At 45.4% G+C, this 18583-nt stretch overlaps 1 protein-coding gene across 1 annotated transcript in view; it reads right to left on the bottom strand.

The window, feature by feature from the left end:
- Window positions 1-3790: 3790 nt before the first annotated feature.
- MRPS5 (mitochondrial ribosomal protein S5) overlaps window positions 3791-18583 on the bottom strand; it is an 85213-nt gene continuing 70420 nt past the window's right edge. The window contains exons 10-11 of the mRNA XM_076334930.1: window positions 9485-9621; window positions 3791-4379 (exon numbers count right to left, since the gene is read on the bottom strand). Coding sequence (XP_076191045.1) covers window positions 4155-4379; window positions 9485-9621 — 362 coding nt within the window. The 3' untranslated portion in view covers window positions 3791-4154. The remainder of the gene's footprint in view (window positions 4380-9484; window positions 9622-18583) is intronic.

Raw genomic sequence — 18583 nt, 5'->3', positions numbered from 1 at the left:
ACCTCAATGCTTCTGAAGGGAAAGATGCTACCCGGAGCTCAGAAAATCTCCCAGGACCTACAAACCATCTACCATATATGCACTAGGTCTTGTCCCCACAGAGAGCCGTGAGGATAGCATTGGCCTGAGAATTTGCTGTCACCCCACTGGAAATGTTGGGCATGATGAACACTGCAGGCTTGATCCTTCTCCCATGGGGATATTTGTCTGGGGTTAATTGCATATTAGCATGGCTCCCCAGAATGTGAGATGGCTGGCTCTGCTGAGTGCTGCTTGCATGCGGTTGGCCCTTGCAGTTTGTTGACCACAAGGCACCTGTAGTCCTTGCCTGCAAAGCTGCTCCCAGCCTGGCCCAATATATGCGGCTGCTCCACCCCAGGCTCTGCATTTGCTCAGACATTTCCAGATCCCCCCAGACTGGCACCTCATCTCCAACAGCATCCTCCTCATGCCATTTCATTCATCCTCCCCATCCCTGGGATTCCCTTGCAGATGTAGCAGCCCATTTAAAAAGCCACAAATCAGCCCTTTTCTCAGAGCACTTACAAGTCCCATCACACTGTTAAAAACAGTGGGCCTACTGCATCCCTGCAGCCACCACCAGATTTCAACTGGTAGTGTAACTGGAGTTTCCATCTCTGCTCTTCTCCTCCAGCTTCCTCAGCAAAACAAGGAGGTCTGCAGGCATCTACTCTAGAGAGCAGGCAATTAGACTTCTTTAGTTAAAACAAACTATCCACTTGAAGGCAGGCAAAACCTCAGCTCCTGTGATAAAAACGAGATTGCAGACATATCGTTCATTAACTATGCCCAGATTGTAATCTTGGTTGCTCTTGCTTAATTAAATAGCTTCTTAACCGCAATGTTAGCTGTTCCCCAAATATTTGTATATTGGATACCTTGCCTCTGGTGACGCAATGAGTTAGAGGCACTTCCATCTTCTCCTTGAATTGCAGGAGAAGAATTTGCTTTGTCTGAAAGCAAAGAAACTTAATAGAAAATTATGGCCAGCTCCATGGAAAATGCAGGAGTTTCTGATGCTTCTCATTTTACAGTCAGCTTTATTGTGAGTGATGAACAAACTGTATGCTGGGTAAAACATCTATACAAGCATCTATATTAATATGAACAAACTTGTGAAAACGGGAAACCCACAAAAGATAACTTCTATGGAGGGATCAAAGCTCCATGTGGGTCTGTGGCAGAGTCTGATTCACAGCTGGCTCGGTCTGCCTCCCCCTCTCCTGACCATTCCAATGGTCCATTCCCCACCTCTGATCTTCACACCGAGACCACAGCCCCCTCCGGCTCCTTGGTCTCCCTTTATGCTAACAGATTCAAGCATTGAAACCCCATTTGCTTTGAGGACAGGGATGGAAATGCCTTATTCCTGATTCATGGAAGTGCTCAAACATGAGTTATTGTCCTGTGGGTCTGAGGAGAGCCCTAAACCTCCTCCAGAGAGCAGAGGCAAGGCAGAGGAGTCCTGAAGACCCTCATGGGAGCAGATGCAAGTGTAGCTACTGTGCAGACCTTGGGGAAAGAGGGAGATTGGTGGTTACTACATTACTTCCTTTAAGTTCTGAAAAGGCAAATGACAGTCACCCTACCACTTCCTTACCTTGCAGCTCCTCATTTCTACGAGCATACAAGGTGGATCTGCTTGTGTGGATTCTCTTGGAGGCACCAGCTAGAAATCAGTCAGACACTTCCCAGTGCTTTGGCTGATGGAGGAAAGATCCACTGAGAACAATGTGTTGTTTTACGCTGTACTAGCAGTGAGAACAGAAATTACTGAGTGACCAAGAAGGGTTCAAGAGACATGTCTATTTGCAGACCTTTACTCACAAAAGACAGGCTGGGACCCTTGTGCTGAGTGATGGCCTATGCTGGGAAAATGTGGTGTGAGATCTGTTTGGGTTGCACAAGGAACAGTGTTCAGGTCCAGGTCAGCTGGGGAGAGCTGGACTTTACAACTTGCTCTGCATTGGGTGCTGCTAGCTAAGGACCTGTCCCTACAGCTTGTCTTTCTTCAGCCTTTCCCAAGATCACACAAGAGCCCGCCCAATTCTGCCATCTCATCCCACTATGCAGATGGGACACAGCTGGAGACCTTGACATCACTCACATCCCCAATTTTTGTGCAGCAGTGGCCTTGTATGATCTCCTGTGGCACCATCACCATTTTAGGCCAGAATATGGGGGGCTTTTCCATATGTGTTGGGTGAGGAAATGCAAGGACAGAGTGCAAGGAAGCAGCAGGACATCTCCAAGTGTGGACGCAATCACCTGCTACTGACACGCACCTTATTCCTGATTCTGAGAAGAGAGAAAATGCTGGCATGATCCATCTACTCACTGCAACACAAGGAAGCAAATCACAAACAGCTGATCCAGTCAATCACTTTAGGCTCTCTTTACTACCCAGGCTGAGGCTGTTTTGGGTCAGTGGCAGAGCCAACTCACTTCAGCTCACTGTTTCTGCAACGACAGAGGCAAACTGAAGGTCATCTAAATGTGGCAAGATTTGATTCCTTTAGCCCAGGTTTATTCATTCTTGATTTTGCTCAACAGTAAGATGCAAGCTAAATGTAAGCACACATTCTCGAACAGTAGTTTGATATGCTGCTTACAAGCAAGTTTGTAAACTGAACACTTTGCATCCTACGGAAGGTGGATTTAGATTGAGCTGGCAAACAGGAATAAAGCCTTCAGCCAACTGCTCAGCAGGCATGGCCTTTGAATTAGAATTTTCATTACCAGAGTGAGATAAACTCAATTAAATTCACCATGCCTGTTTGTATATACGCAACTGCTGTCTTTAGAAACCTGCACTGAAATCCATGCAAAATATTGCTCCTAAATGCCTTTAACATCAGAACTTCAAATGTAAATTCCCAGGCTGGTCTTGAAGTAAAACAGGTGGTACAAGCATCTTTTGGCATACAGAGAAATGCCATGACAAGCACTCACAGACTGGGAGGCACAGAATTTAACTCCTGAATTCTTTTATAACCTGGATTGCTCTAACACTTTGTGATAATACATTGTTTGGGTTCGGTTCCACTGTCTCTTTTACCATGCCCAAGACAAAAACACGGAGTGGATGCAGAGTCTGTTTATCTTCTGGTGGGACTTGGGTGATGGATCCTCTAACCAGTGAGCTAATCTAGCATCTGGCACTTACCTCTGTGTGCTTCAGTTGGAGATCTGCTACATGAAGGGATTTACTCCATCTCTGGTCAGAGGCTGGTATGTATCATGGACTTTCTCTTTTTCCTTTAATCCTTAAAAGTGCTGTAGCACTTTCTGAGTTCTGGGTAGGGTCCAAGACTCTACTGTGCTCAGTACCAAATTGGTAGAAAATGAAGTTAGGTCTTATCCCAGCACACGTGCAAAGGAGAGTACCATCAGAAAGCCTGGATTGCAGGTTTTGGACTAGACTTCCAATGCCAGTCAAAACATTGCAATATCCCACAGGAGACTGTGGGGTGGCTGTCCTCAGATATTTGGGCTCTGCCTCATTTGGGGAACTCCCCCACTTGCATGAATAGTGTTTGTACAACTCCAGCTGTTGCCCACCATCACCTTGCCCCCCTTCCCCCCCACCAGAAGACACACAACTTCTACTTCCTGATTTCACAGTTCCCCCACCATAATGAGTGAGGCTAGGGAGGGAGATGGAGAGTGCACACATTAACTCCCACTACTGCTGCTTGCTTCAAGATCTCCCAGAGATCTTGAAGATTTTGCATTTTGCAAAAAAGATGCCAACAAACCCACACTGAACTCATTCTGAGGATTCTTTATTGCTTTCACAATCTTATCTTTTCAGTAGTTTCCCAAGAGCTTGTGAAAAAAACATGGGATCTGTTGATTACACATCATCTTCAAGAATCAAGTAAATGCATGCTTGAAGTCAAAGTCATGTTCACTGGCTGTTTCCATCTGAACGTCCCTAGTCAAACAGTGGTCAGAAGAATTGTGGGAAAGCAAACAGTGTTACTTAATGGTAGCAATGGGAGCAGCAATATGAATGGCATGAGAGAGCTACTGGTGCCCTCCTCTGAAATGTAAGCCTATACAACCTGTCCATTTGGGCTGGGCTTTCCCAGTTGCATCTCTGAGCAGAAGAGACAGAGGGACTGAAGCTTTTACCATACTGTCCGTCTGACATTTGCCCAGGGAGATTTCTTCATTCCCTGAGCTTCTTTCACCTCACTCCACTCCAGCTTTGTGTCTGGAACCTCATCTTCAGGCTCGGGATCCTCGCGGACAGTCCCCTCAGGCAGTGCCACCACGATGGGCAGAGGGCCCTGCTCCTCCCGGAACTCCACTACATAGAGACTCTTCTGGTTCGCTAACTGTTGGTGGGTCTCCTGGGAGTAGGAAAGAGAAAAGACAATCAAAGCAATGATGCACAATGTTGGTTTACTTCAGGTCAAACTCTATATGGTATATGGGGTAGGAAAAAAAAAAGTAATTTACTAATAAATGGTTTAAATACTGCGTAAATTAAATGACTTGTCAGGTTCATCCTCATGGGTTTCAAATGAGGTAATTGCATAAGCAGCAGGAATTCAGGTAACTAGACTGCAAATATACTAGCATTACAATGTCAGCCTAGAGGAACTTGCTTTTCCCCCAAAGCCTGAGGTGCCCTTGCAGAACCGCTTCACTGCTCTGCAGGCCAAAGAGGAAAGTCCTGTCACACCAGGAGAAGTGCTGGAGCTGAGTAATGCAGCCCGATCTGCCCCCGTATAACAACCAGCGCCACTAAGAAAAGGCGACGGGTGATAGTAGTAGGCGACTCTCTTCTGAGAGGTACGGAGGCGCCCATTTGCTGACCAGATGCACTCTCTAGAGAGGTGTGCTGCTTACCGGGGGCTTGCATCAGGGATGTCACCGAGAGGCTGCCAAGCCTCGTACAGTCCACTGACTATTATCTGCTGCTGCTGCTTCACGTGGGCACCAGTGACACAGCCAGGAGCAGTCTGAGGACTATCAAGAAGGACTACAGAGCCCTGGGAGCGGCGGTAAGGGACTCAGGAGCGCAGGTAGTTTTTTCATCAATCCTGCTGGTCAAGGGGAAGGGGTTTGAAAGGGCCAGTCGAATCTGGCGAATCAACAAATGGTTACGGGACTGGTGCCACAGCCAGGGGTTCGGCTACTTAGACCATGGGACTCGCTTTGAGGAACATGGTCTACTGGGGGCTGATGGGGTCCATCAGTCAGAGAAGGGGAAGAGCATCTTCAGTCATAGGCTTGCCAAGCTGGTGAAGAGGGCTTTAAACTAGAGATGCCAGGGGAGGGGAACCTCAATCCATCCCACTCCTACCAGTTTGATGCCAGGGCCAGCAATAGATGCCCAGAGCCTGGAGAAGGAGCACAGGTCAGCAGGAGAGCACCAAAGGAACTCCAGCCAGTAAGACAGCTTCACTGGGGGCCCAACTTAAATGCCTCTATGCAAACGCATGTAGCATGGGGAATAAACAAGAGGAGTTAGAGACGTGCGCACACCTGCAGGGCTACGACCTTATTGGCATCACGGAGACGTGGTGGGATGGCTCCTATAATTGGAGTGTTGGGATGGAGGGATACAGGCTCTTTAGGAAGGACAGGCAGGGAAGACGAGGAGGGGGTGTTGCCCTCTATGTCAATGACCAGCTGGAGTGCATGGAGCTCTGCCTGGGGATGGATGAGGAGCCGATGGGTCAGAATTAAAGGGAAGGCAGGGACAGGTGACATTACGGTGCGGGTCTGCTACAGGCCACCTGACCAGGAAGACCCAGCGGATGAGGCCCTCTATAGACAGATAGGAGCAGCCTCACGCTCACAAGCCCTGGTCCTCAATGGGGGACTTCAACCACCCCAATATCTGTTGGAGGGACAACACGGCAGGGCATAAGCAATCTGGGAGGTTCCTGGAATGCATTGATGATAACTTCCTCCTCCAAGAGGAGCCAACGAGGAGAGGTGCTATGCTGGACCTTGTTCTCACCAACAAGGAGGGGCTGGTGGGGAATGTGAAGCTCAAGGGCAGCCTGGGCTGCAGCGACCACGAAATGGTGGAGTTCAAGATCCTTAGGGCACCGAGGAGGGCGCACAGCAAGCTCAGTACCCTGGACTTCAGGAGAGCAGACTTTGGCCTCTTCAGGGATCTGCTTGGTAGAGTGCCATGGGACAAAGCCCTGGAGGGAAGAGGGGCCCAAGAAAGCTGGGTAATATTCAAGGATCACCTCCTCCAAGCTCAGGAGCAATGCATCCCAAAAAAGAGGAAGTCAGGCAAAAGCACCAGGAGGCCTGCACGGATGAACAAGGAGCTCCTGGACAAACTCAAACACAAAAGGGAATCCTACAGAGGGTGGAAGCAAGGACAGGTAGCCTGGGAGGAATACAGAGAAATTGTCCAAGCAGCCAGGGATCAGGTTAGGAAAGCTAAAGCCCTGATAGAATTAAATCTGGCCAGGAACATCAAGGGCAACAAGAAAAGATTCTATAGGTACATCAGGGATAAAAGGAAGATGAGGGAAAATGTGGGCCCTCTCTGGAATGAAACAGGAGACCTGGTTACCTGGGATGCGGAGAAGGCAGAGGTACTCAATGACTTTTTTGCCTTGGTCTTCATCAGCAAGTGCTCGAGCCTCACCGCCCAAGCCGCAGAAGGCAAAGTCGGGGACTGGGAGAATGAAGAGCCACCCACTGTGGGAGAAGATCAGGTTTGAGACCATCTAAGGCACCTGAAGGTACACAAGTCCATGGGACCCGATGAGACCCATCTGTGGGTCCTGAAGGAACTGGTGGATGAAGTTGCTAAGCCACTATCCATCGTATTTGAGAAGTCGTGGCAGTCCGGTGAAGTTCCCACCAACTGGAAAAGGAGAAACATAACTCCCATTTTTAAAGAGGGGGAAAAAAGGAAGACCCGGGCAACTACAGGCCAGTCAGTCTCACCTCTGTGCCTGGGAAGATCATGGAACAGATCCTCCTGGAAGCTATGCTAAGGCACATGGTGGACAGGGAGGTGATTTGAGACAGCCAGCATGGCTTCACCAAGGGCAAGTCCTGCCTGACTAACCTAGGGGCCTTCTATGATAGAGTGACTACATCAGTGGACAAGGGAAGGGACTGTCTGGACCTCTGTAAGGCCTTTGACATGGTCCCCCACAACATCCTTCTCTCTAAACTGCAGAGGTATGGATTTGATGGGTGGACTGGCCGGTGAGTGAGGGATTGGTTAGATGGTCGCATCCAGAGGGTAGTGGTCAACGGCTCAATGTCCAGATGGAGACTGGTGACGAGTGGCATCCCACAGGGGTCCATATTGGGACTGGTACTGTTTAGTATCTTCATCAGTGACATAGACAGTGGGATCAAGTGCACCCTCAGCAAGTTTGCAGATGACACCAAGCTGAGTGGTGCGGTCGACACGCCAGAGGGACGGGATGCCATCCAGAGGGACCTGGACAAGCTCGAGAAGTGGGCCTGTCTGAACCTCATGAGGTTTAACAATGCCAAGTGCAAGGTCCTGCACCTGGGTCAGGGCAACCCCCAGTATCAATACAGGCTGGGGGATGAAGGGATTGAGAGCAGCCCTGCTGAGAAGGACTTGGGGGCACTGGTGGATGAAAAGCTGGACGTGAGCCCGCAATGTGAGCTCACAGCCCAGAAGGCCAATCGTATCCTGGGCTGCATCAAAAGAAGCGTGGCCAGTAGGTCAAGGGAGGTGATTCTGCCCCTCTGCTCTGCTCTGGTGAGACCCCACCTGGACTACTGCGTCCAGCTCTGGAGCCCTCAGCATAAGAAAGACACGGGCCTGTTGGAGTGGGTCCAGAAGAGGGCCACGAAAATGATCAGGGGGATGGAACACCTCTCCTATGAAGAAAAGCTGAGAGAGTTGGGGTTCTTCAGCCTGGAGGGGAGAAGGCTTTGGGGAGACCTTCTTGCAGCCTATCAGTACTTAAAGGGGGCTTATAAAAAAGATGGCAGCAAACTTTTTAGCAGGGCCTGTTGCGACAGGACAAGGGGGAATGGCTTTAAACTAAAGGGGGGTAGATTTAGACTAGAGATAAGGAAGAAATTTTTTACGCTGAGGGTGGTGAAACACTGGCACAGGTTGCCCAGAGAGGTGGTGGATGCCCCATCCCTGGAAACATTCAAGGTCAGGTTGGATGGGGCTCTGAGAGACCTGATCTAGTTGAAGATGCCCCTGCCCACGGCAGAGTGGTTGGACTAGATGACCTTTAGAGGTCCCTTCCAACCCAAACTATTCTATGACTCTCTGATTCTGGAAAGGATCTGGCCAGAAAAGGCACATCCTGCTAATAAGGATGCATGGTGGCATGTTAGTAACATGCAGTAACTTTTTTATGGCTTTATATGGATATAAATTTTGCTTTGACAACAGTAAAGTGCTTATTACTGCCCTGAAAGGTAATATTAGCTAATATAATCATATGAATTTAACATTATTTTCAACTATACCTCTTCCTTGCATACAAGTTGCTTTATTAACACTCAGAATTTACAGAATAAATGTTTAACAGGAACAGGAAATTTTTCCCATTCAGGGCAGTCAAGAAAATATACCAAATGCACATCTCTTAAAGCAATAATCTATACAGCAGGCCCTTCTATTCTTCTATTCATTCTGTGGAAGACTTCTCAGAGACAATGCATTGAAAACATATGACAGACTTCCTCAAGTCTGATTAACCTCAGATACTGACAAGCATCTGTAACTATCTCATTAGGCAAAGAGGATCATAACCCCCTCCCCTCCTGAGGCTAAACTGAAAAAGTTGGCTAGGACGGGGTGACAGATTTGACAACTATAGGTTTGTGGGGCTATATTGGGAATGTAAGGAGCTAAATCCTGGCAGCTGCCAAGACTCTGTGACCAAATGAGATAACTAGGAATTTCCAAAGGACTGACTCATCCTAAGGCTGGCATTCAAAGGAAGTCAGATGAAATGCTGCATGTCGGATCTTTCCATCAACTACAGACAGCTGGCTCAGATAGAGACGTCTCCATTGTGAGCGCTTTGAGTTAGAGGAAATGACACCACCTCCCTGATTTATTTCAGAGATCTTAATTATACTAGTGATAGAAGCAGCTGTGATGTTCAGCCCTTAGGCAATGAAAACTTAGAATGCAGACAAACAAGCAGCAGCAACCAAAGCTGGGCCACAACTTCCTCTGCCCATGATTTTTCAGATGTCACCAAAAATACTACAAATGAGCCCAGAAATTCAGATGTCCCCTGCAGGCACTTGGCTGTGGAACAGGCAGAGTTACATACAGCTGTTTCTGACTGGACAACTTCATACAGCTGCTGAGGAATTATTCACATGCTGATTTTGTTTACTCTTTGGAAAATTACTTCATTTTAAGCCTAGAATATATTTGACCACAAACTATTACAATATCAATCCCATTCTGTCCCTTGACTTAACGTATAGAACCACTGCGAGTGCAATCTACCTGTTGTGTCAAGCCTTTAAAGAGAGCTCTGGTAATGTTAATCAAGTTTTTGGATCCAGAAACCTTGGCGTACATATCTTTAATGCCAATTAGTTTGCAGATGGTGATGATAGCTCGGTGGCAACGAAGACCATACCCTGGGGAGAAAAAATATAAATTAGCATTATGTGACTATTTGTAAGCATACAACTTAGCTAAGGAAAAAGAGAGAACTAAGACCTCTTCTTAGTTATTTTTGTTACCTAGCATGTTAGAACACATTATATCTTAAAAATTGCAAAACCATTCTGGGAAGACCATTCTTCCCAGTCTTTGCAGCCATACTAACATGAAGATCATGGGTTTTTTTATACTAAATATACCTTACTTAACTTACTGCAAAACCAAATGAAAATGTCATCACCTATAAACTCAAAACATAAAACCATAAAAAATGCAACCTGAAGAATTGTTTAATACCACAGGTTTGGGAGTATTCCTTACAAGTAGCATTGGCAGCTTTAGAATAATCTTCCACAAACATACTCCACCATCCCTGGGAACATTCACCAAATGAAAGGCAATTTCTTTCTCCCACTCAGCAGAAAAATAAAACTCTAGTACTTCCCAAAACTAATAACAATAATAACAATAACAATAATAAATAATTAGCAGAGAAGCAAGGCAACAAGCTTACTTAAAAGAGTATTAAAAAGAAGCCATTACAAGGGGAGAGGATCTAAATGTAACTGGATCCTGACCAAGACTTTCTCTTCTAAAAAGCAATACCTACATAGCTTCAAAACCACTTCCTTTGAAATTTCAGGTGACAAACTGCTGAATGACAGCTTCAGTAACTCCTAATGATGGTAAATCTGACTTTAAAGTCCTGGTTCACATGCATGATGGAGGGATTTAAACTGGTCTCCTATGGTGAAGTTACTGCTCAAAACAACTGGTATGCTCAAGCACTGTCCTTTGGGCTTCCTTCCAGAAGGACCCTGCAGTAGAAGCAACGTCAGTATCTCTCATTCCCAGGGAGATTGCTGCTGGATGAGAGACGCCTACAGTGCCTTCCTAAAGCCTGAGATTGTGCTCAAGACCTCTATCAGACACAGAGCAGGCAGAGAAATTGGGGAGGGAAGAAAAAGGGAAGTCCAAGTAAGTCTGTGGGCAAAATGCTCCAACAGAAAAGTCTGGTCTAAACACAGAGCTGCTGCAAAACAGGGTGAGTGCCCACTGGCACTGGTGTCTCTTGCTGCTCACAGGCATTTGGGTAGCCAAATAAAACCTACCACATTTTTATTTTATTCAGCTCTTGGTAAGCAAAGCTTTGAGCAGCCAAAGTGGGAAGCTGCCTGCAAATTGAGGAAGGCATCATTGCACCCACTTATACCAAATTCACACTTTGCAGTTGGTCTCCAAAATATGAACCTGTTACTTGCCTCCTGACTCAGCAACAGCAATTCACCAGCTTCACAGTCTTTGCAAAATGTAACAGACACTAGCCACCAGCCACAAAAAAGTTATGCTTGTCCTCTTCAGGTTACAAAAGCTAGCAGAATGCTATGCACTAACAAGAGAGTAAGACAGCACAGATTATCAAGGTACTGTGCAGAGACATCACTTCCTTTCTCCTGGCCCAGCAGCTGGCATGAATTACATTTTGTTATTACATTAGTGGCACAACGTGACAGACAGGGAATGGAAATAAAGCAGGTAACAGACTCCTCAGAGCTAAAACTACATTGGAAAGACAGCAAAATACTCTCTATATTTCCAGAAAAAAACATTTTAATCAACCTTAAAGAACAAATGAGTGTTGCAACACTCATTTGCTTTCAATTTACTGTTCAAAGCAGTAAGATCATCGAAAAAAGTTTGTGTGTCTGTGGAAACCACAGGCCAAATTACAAAAGCTTGTAACTGTAACAACTTGAAATTTGTAGGTGAGTGGGGAGGAGAGACATATTTCAAAATCCACAAACACAACAGAAGTTTGCATGTCATCTGCATCCCTCTCCATCACAGAGTGTTACATTAGCTCTAATGCATAATTATAGTGCTTTAGCATTAATTGCAAATGGTTTCTTAGACTTGCCAGATTTTAATGAAGAAGTTATTTTTTGAGGAGTCTAATTTTGCTGTCTCGTTCCCCAGAGAGATTTGTTTCATGTGGCCTAGCTCTATTAATCTTTAAAAATTGGTTTGTGATAGTTCTAATGTATCTTACTTAAAAGCTGAAAAGCCAGGTTATTGATTAGTCCACTCTGCAGGACAGTCTTGCTGAGTAAATGAGGAAAAAAAAAAGAACCTATCCCAATGCTGCATGTTTTATTGTGCCAATATGTCCCTTTTTCTTTTAACCTGTAATTGAAAAAGATACTATAACCATCCAAAGCCATTTGTTCTGCCATTTGAGAAAATACCGTTTTCTATGCTACAAGACAAAGTCAAGTTTTAGACACAATTACATGTAAATGACCTCTGAAAGCAGTTCGTTAAAGTTTCATTTTCAGTGACTTAAAGCATTTAATTTCTGGCAGTTTTATTGTTGCTTTTCTCCCATCTTATCTCAGTAAGTTTTCTGCAGATTGTGAATACATGAAACTCAGAAGCCAGCAAACTAGTCCATCAGTCACTGAACAAAATTTATTCCAAACACAAAAGAAAAGGATTCCAACTGTAAACTCCAGCTGTGGAGAAAATGTTGGGCCCAGACATTTTTAACTTGTCTGTGGCACTCATGCTGCCTTACTGCGGTTTAATTTACTGAGGCCTCTATAAGAGAACAGGGTCATTTAAATGTAACCAAAAGAAGTATTTAAAACGTATCCTTCCTATAAACTAACACAACCTGTTATGGGCAATCTACCTTAGATTTTCTGGGTAGCCACTAACAGGAGTTTGGAAACAGAACATCCACTTTAAATCCACACTAAGGGATTACTCTGAGTTAAGTTCACATTCACATGTTCACATTACATTACTTTTTTAACTTGGATTTTCACTTGTCTCATATGTAATACTGACTACATGATGGGAGTTTTCTCCACTTTGCAGGTATTAGGAATAAATTCAAGAAAGGAACATTTAAGTATAACAGTGACTTTACCTTTTCTACTAAAACATTAGGCTTTGTTGCAATCATTTGTTGAGACAGCTCCCTGAGTCCTATGTACTGGAACTGGAAATAAACTGCCAGCTGTAATTATGCAAAGCAAGAGGCTTCAGCATACATAACTATACAGCTGTAATGCCACCAGCAAACAGAAGGAATCTTTTAGACTTTAAGTGAAGACAGTCTACATATGCCATGGTCTAATGTGAAAATTATGAATAACTGTCATTTCTTATACCTATTAATTACAGCTACAGGGTATCAGTGCCGGGCTTCACAGCTACATAAGTGTATTTGACAAACTGTTTTGCATTTCCCCTTATTAATTCACATTAGGAACTAATTTACACTACTTAGAGATGTTTCAATGTGGCTAGCGTAGTAGTCTCATGACTACTGTAATTGTAAAGTCAAGACAGAGATGAAGATTAAGAGCTGTCCATGCTCCAAAAGGTAGCACATTCTGCAGCACAGACGAGCAATACCCCCAGTAGTTTCCATCCAGCTGGCATTTGCTAGAAACAGAGGCAATCTGGAATGGTGGCAGACATGAAGTCCAGAGCCTGCCTCAAGTTAAATCTTGTTCTGTAGTATGTCCGCAAGTCATTTAATTGTTCTAAAATTACAGCCAGCTCCCACTGCTGCTATGAATCTTTCCCTTAGAGTATAACACAAAAGCCTGTCAGGGACTAAGGTAAAATCAGGAAGAACTTTATACCATCCCCAAAAACTCAATTTTGCATAGACATATAATGTTACACCTTTCAGGTCATGAGCACATAATGAAGTCTCTCTCTCACACACACACACATACAATTCATCTACAAAATTTTATGCACTGATCTATCATTACACTTCTAAATAAGGCCAATGATGTCTGCTGCCCAGAGCACATTGGACATAAGCACAATTTTTTCTTAGACAACATCAAACTTGTTTCAGGAAACGCACAACCTAGTTCCATCAGTTATAAAACAGGGAAAATATTCATTAAGTGGAAAAGCGTTTCCTGGTTTTTGGAGGATACTTGCATATATGTGAATGTGTTGTGTAACTGAAAAGACAAGGGAAAGCACTGGCTAAAACTGGCAGCAACAAGCTACCAAGGCTAAGCTGCTGATCTGACAGAACTGGACTTGTATTCTGACACAGTTCAGCATGATACTCTCACAAATAAACTACGGAAATAAGAACATGGCAAAATCATCATTAAAGTATGTAGCCCCATTACCAGCAGTCTGCTGTCAGGCCAAGAGCATTTTCCAGATAGGATCCTGCTGTGGATTTGTTATGGCTTTCATACCTGCAAGTATCTTCATTGACAACTTGGATGGGGGAACAGACTGAAAAAAAAGGGTTGAGGATATCATCTTGGGAAAGGCTGCAAGCATATTGGAGGTCAGAAGTCGTCAATGTAGGTCTGACAAACTGGAGACACAGTTTGAAACTAAAACACTGAAATTCAACAAAGACAGATGCAGTGCTTTGCTAAGAAATCAAAAGCACAAGTACAAAATAGAGGAGACTGACTAAACAGCAACAAAAAAAGGATCTGGGGATTATAATGGACCACAAAAAACAAATCAACATAATTATCCTGCTGCAGCACATTGGAAGCCTAGAACAAAATGCACACTATATGTTTTTCCAAGCATTATCAATCAATGGTGTTCGTATGTGTTAACTGTTGCTCAATGGCGTTAACAGTTTTAAGAGGCCTAAATCCCACCTGCAGTGTGGACACAGGCACAGTCCAGTGGAATAGCAAGTGCAACCTCTGGGGAAGGTGAAGAAGGGAAGCTAGTGAATTCTGGCACCAAAAGGAGGGCTCCAGCTCCACCTAAAGGCTTGCCACTATGAAATAGGTTCACTGCCCTCAAGGCCGAGGAGGAGCCAGATGTGCTTTCAAGCAAAGCATCTGGGCCAACTGACCCTGAACAATGCAAGACCCCTGGGAGGAAGCAGTGACTGATAGTAGTGGACAACTCCCTGCTGTGGGGAAGAGGCACCCATCTGCTGACCTGACCTGTCATCTAGAGAAGTTTGCTGCTTGCCAGGGGTCTGTATCCCAGTTGTTGTGGAGAGACTGCTGAAGCTTGTCTGACCCTCTATTACCCCTTGCTGTCCATGAAGACACCAATGATACTGGCAGGAGCAAGCTGGAGAGTATCAAAAGTGACTACAGAGCTCTGGGGGTGATAGTCAGGGGGATGGGGGCCCAGGTAGTGTTCTCCTCAACTCTGCCGAGAAAGGGAAAGGGTGTAAGGATACTGATACTGCACTGATAATGCAGGTCAACAATTGGTTGCAGAGGTGGTGTTGGCAACAAGGTTTTGGTTTCTGTGACAATGGAACCTTGTTTGAGGATCAGTGTGCGCTTGGAGAGATGGGATCCACCTTGCTAAGCGGGGCAAAGGTATCTTTGCCAGTAGGATGGCTGACCTGGTGAGGATGGCTTTAAACTAGCAACGACAGGGGAGGGAGAGAGTTATCAGCAGCCCTCTGAGGGGGTAACAGACAGGGTCGATGAACAAAGGGTCTGGAGTGATGTGAACAAAAGAGGAAGCAAAAATCATCAAAACAGGGCTTGAGTGGGGCCACCTGCAGCATTTGCATGTAAACAAGGAAGTGTCTGCAACACACTGTTATGGAAAAGTGCTTTCTGGGAAATCAGCATGCTAAGGTGCCTCTCTGAAGTGCCTGTACACTAATGCATGCAGCATGGAGAATAAACATGAGGAATTAAGAGATCTGTATGCAGTTGCATGTCTATGGTCTTGTTGAAATCACGGAGACGTGGTGGATGGCTAACATGAATGGAGTGCTACAGTGTAAGGATACAGGCTCTTTAGAAAGGACAGGTTGGGAAGACAAGGAGATGGCGCTGCCCTTTATGTAAGAAAATAGCTGGAATGCGTGGAGATCTGCTCTGCTCTGGGGATGGATGATGAGCCAACTGAGAGCTTATGGGTAAGAATTAAGAAGCAAACCAATATGGGTGACATTGTAGGGCATGTCTGTCTGCTAAAGGACACCTGATCAGGAAGAACAAGTGGATGAGGCCTTCTACAGACAGCTAGAAGGAGCCTCACATTCACAGGCCCTGGTCTTCATGGGACACTTCAACCACCCTGATAGATGCTGGAGAAACAATACAGAAGGGCATAAACAATCCAGGAGATAACTGGAGTGCATTGACGACAACTTCCTGGCTCAAGTGACAGAGAAGCCAACAAGGAAAGGTGCTCTGCTGGTCCTCATACTCACAAACAAGGAAGGGCTTGTTAGGGATGTGAAGGTCAAAGGCAGCCTTGGCTGCAGTGACTATGAGACGGTGGCATTCAGGATCCTGTGAGGAGGGAGCGGGGCAAAAACCAAGACCACAATGCTGGACTTCATCCTCTTCAAGGATCTGTTTGGAAGAGTCCTGTGGAATAAGGCCCTGGAGGGAAAAGTAGCCAAAGAAAGCTGGTTATATTAAAGGATCACCTCCTCTAAGCTCAGGAGTGGTCCATGCCAACAAGCAGGAAGTCAGGCAAAAATGCCAGGAGGCCTGCATGGATGAACAAGACGCTCCTGGCAAAACTCAAACATAAAAAGATGGAAGCAGTGACAGGTAACATGAGAAGAATACAGAGGCACTGTCTGAGCACACAGAGATGCAGTTAGGAAAGCCAAAGTGCAACTGAATCTGGCAAGGGATGTCAAAGGCGACAAGAAGGGCTTCTATAAGTATCTAAGTGGCAAAAGGAAGACTAGGAAAAATGTGGGCTCATTGCTGAATGGGGCAGGGGACCTGGCGACATAGTACATGGAAAAGGCTGAGGTACTGGAGGACCCAGGGAACTACAGGCTAGACAGCCTCACCTAGATCCCTGGGAAGCTGATGCAACAACTAATCCTAGAAACCATTTCCAGGCACATGACGTACAAGAAGGTGATCAGGAGTAGTCAGCATGGATTCACCAGGAGTAAGTCACACTTGACCAACCTTATAACCTTCTATGATGAAATGGAGAGCTGTGAATATTATCTGTCTTGACTTCAGTAAGGCTTTTGACACTATCTCCCGTAAGATCCTCACAGAGAAGCTGAAGTATGGGCTGGATGAGCACACAGTGAGGTGGATAGAAAACCGGCTGAACAGCCGGGCCCAGAGGGTGGTAATCAGTGGCACGAACTCTAGAGGCCAGTAACTAGTGGTGTACCCCAGGGGTCAATACTGGGCCCAATCATGTTCAATATCTTCATTAATGATCTGGATGGGGGGGTAGAGTGTACCCTCAGCAAGTTTGCTGATGACACAAAACTGGGAGGAGTGGCTGATACATCAGAGGGTCATGCTGCCATCCAGAGGGACCTTGACAGGCTGGAGAAATGGGCTGACAGGAACCTCATGAAGTTCAACAATGGCAAGTGCAAAGTCCTGCACCGCATGCACCAATACATCCTGGGGGCTGAACAGCTGGAAAGCAGCTTGGCAGAAAACGGCTCAGGGGATCCTGGTGGCCACCAAGTTGACCATGAGCCAGCAATGTGCCCTTGCAGCAAAAAAGGCCAACAGCATCCTGGGCTGCGTTAGGAGGACTGTTGCCAGTGGGTTGAGGGAGGTGATCCTTCCCCTCTATACTCAGCACTGGTGAGACACACCTGGAGCATTGTGTCCACTTCTGGGCTCCCCAGTACAAGAGAGACATGGATATACTGGAGAGAGTCCAGCAAAGGGCCATGAAGATGATTAAAGGACTAGGGCATTTCTCATACCAGGAAAGGCTGAGAGAGATGGGCCTGTTTAGCCTGGAGAAGAGAAGGCTCAGGGGGTATCTTATCAATATACATGAATTATCTGAAGGGAAGGTGCAAAAAGGAGGAGCCAGGCTCTTTTCAGTGGTGCCCAGTGACGGGACAAGAGGCAATGAGCACAAACTGAAACACAGGAGGTACCATCTGAAAATCGGGAAACACTTTTTCACAGTGAGGGTGACCGAGCACTGGCGCAGGTTGCCCTCAGAGGCTGTGGTGTATCTATCCTTGGAGATACTCAAAAGCTGTCTGGACGTGGTCCTGGGCAGCTTGCTTTGTGTGACCCTGCTTGAGCAGGAGGTTGGACAAGACAACCCCCAGAGGTCCCTTCCAACCTCAACCATTCTGTGTTATGCAATTTTAACCATGTAAGTTGCATGGAAAAGCCTCACTGGGTAGGGCAACAGTAGTATGTCAGCTACAAAAGGAACCCTCCAGGGACAAAGAGAAGGTAGTGGAGAGGCAGTTTGTTTCTCAAATCTAATAAAAAAATGGAAATAAATTAGGACAACAGCCTGGCGAGGTAAAATTAATCATAAGGTGACCCTGATTGTTCTTGCTTCTGAGGTTCATGAATGTAACGTCAGATGAGGTAGGAAGGTATGTCTTGTTCTATGTTCCACTACAAGAAAATAACAACATCTAACGTGAACCTTCCTTTACCGTTTAACAGTAATAGAATTTTTTGTTTGTATGTGCATGGTCAAATGTGTACTTCAGTGGTGCTACTCCTGCTCTGTGCATGTTTTTCATTCATATTGAAGAATAAACTGAAGTTTCTTTTGACTGGTTATCTTAAAAATTATAGCCCAATTACCTAATTTACCACCTTCAGAGCTCCTTAAATGCAGAAATGCAGAAATGTAAATGATAAGACAGTCTGACTCCATACCTATTAACTTGTAAAGATTTTTGTAAGCCCATGCTATTATCACTTTACTGTCACACTGATTAAAAAAAACCCTCATCCCAGAATCAAAATGTCATCTAATAAAAATTGTGTTGAAGGTTCATAGCAATTTTAGATGCTTTCAAAACACATTAGTAACTCTGAACATTAATAATTATATTCTCATATTACTAATGTGACAGTGCAGAACAAGAATACCAGATACACAAAATCAAATAATATAGAACCATAGAACAGTTTGGGTTGGAAGGGACCTCTAAAGGTCATCTAGTCCAACCCCCCTGCC

Source organism: Aptenodytes patagonicus, chromosome 3 (assembly GCF_965638725.1).
Source record: "Aptenodytes patagonicus chromosome 3, bAptPat1.pri.cur, whole genome shotgun sequence".
Taxonomy (NCBI): domain Eukaryota; kingdom Metazoa; phylum Chordata; class Aves; order Sphenisciformes; family Spheniscidae; genus Aptenodytes; species Aptenodytes patagonicus.
This window is presented reverse-complemented; position numbering and strand designations above follow the sequence as displayed.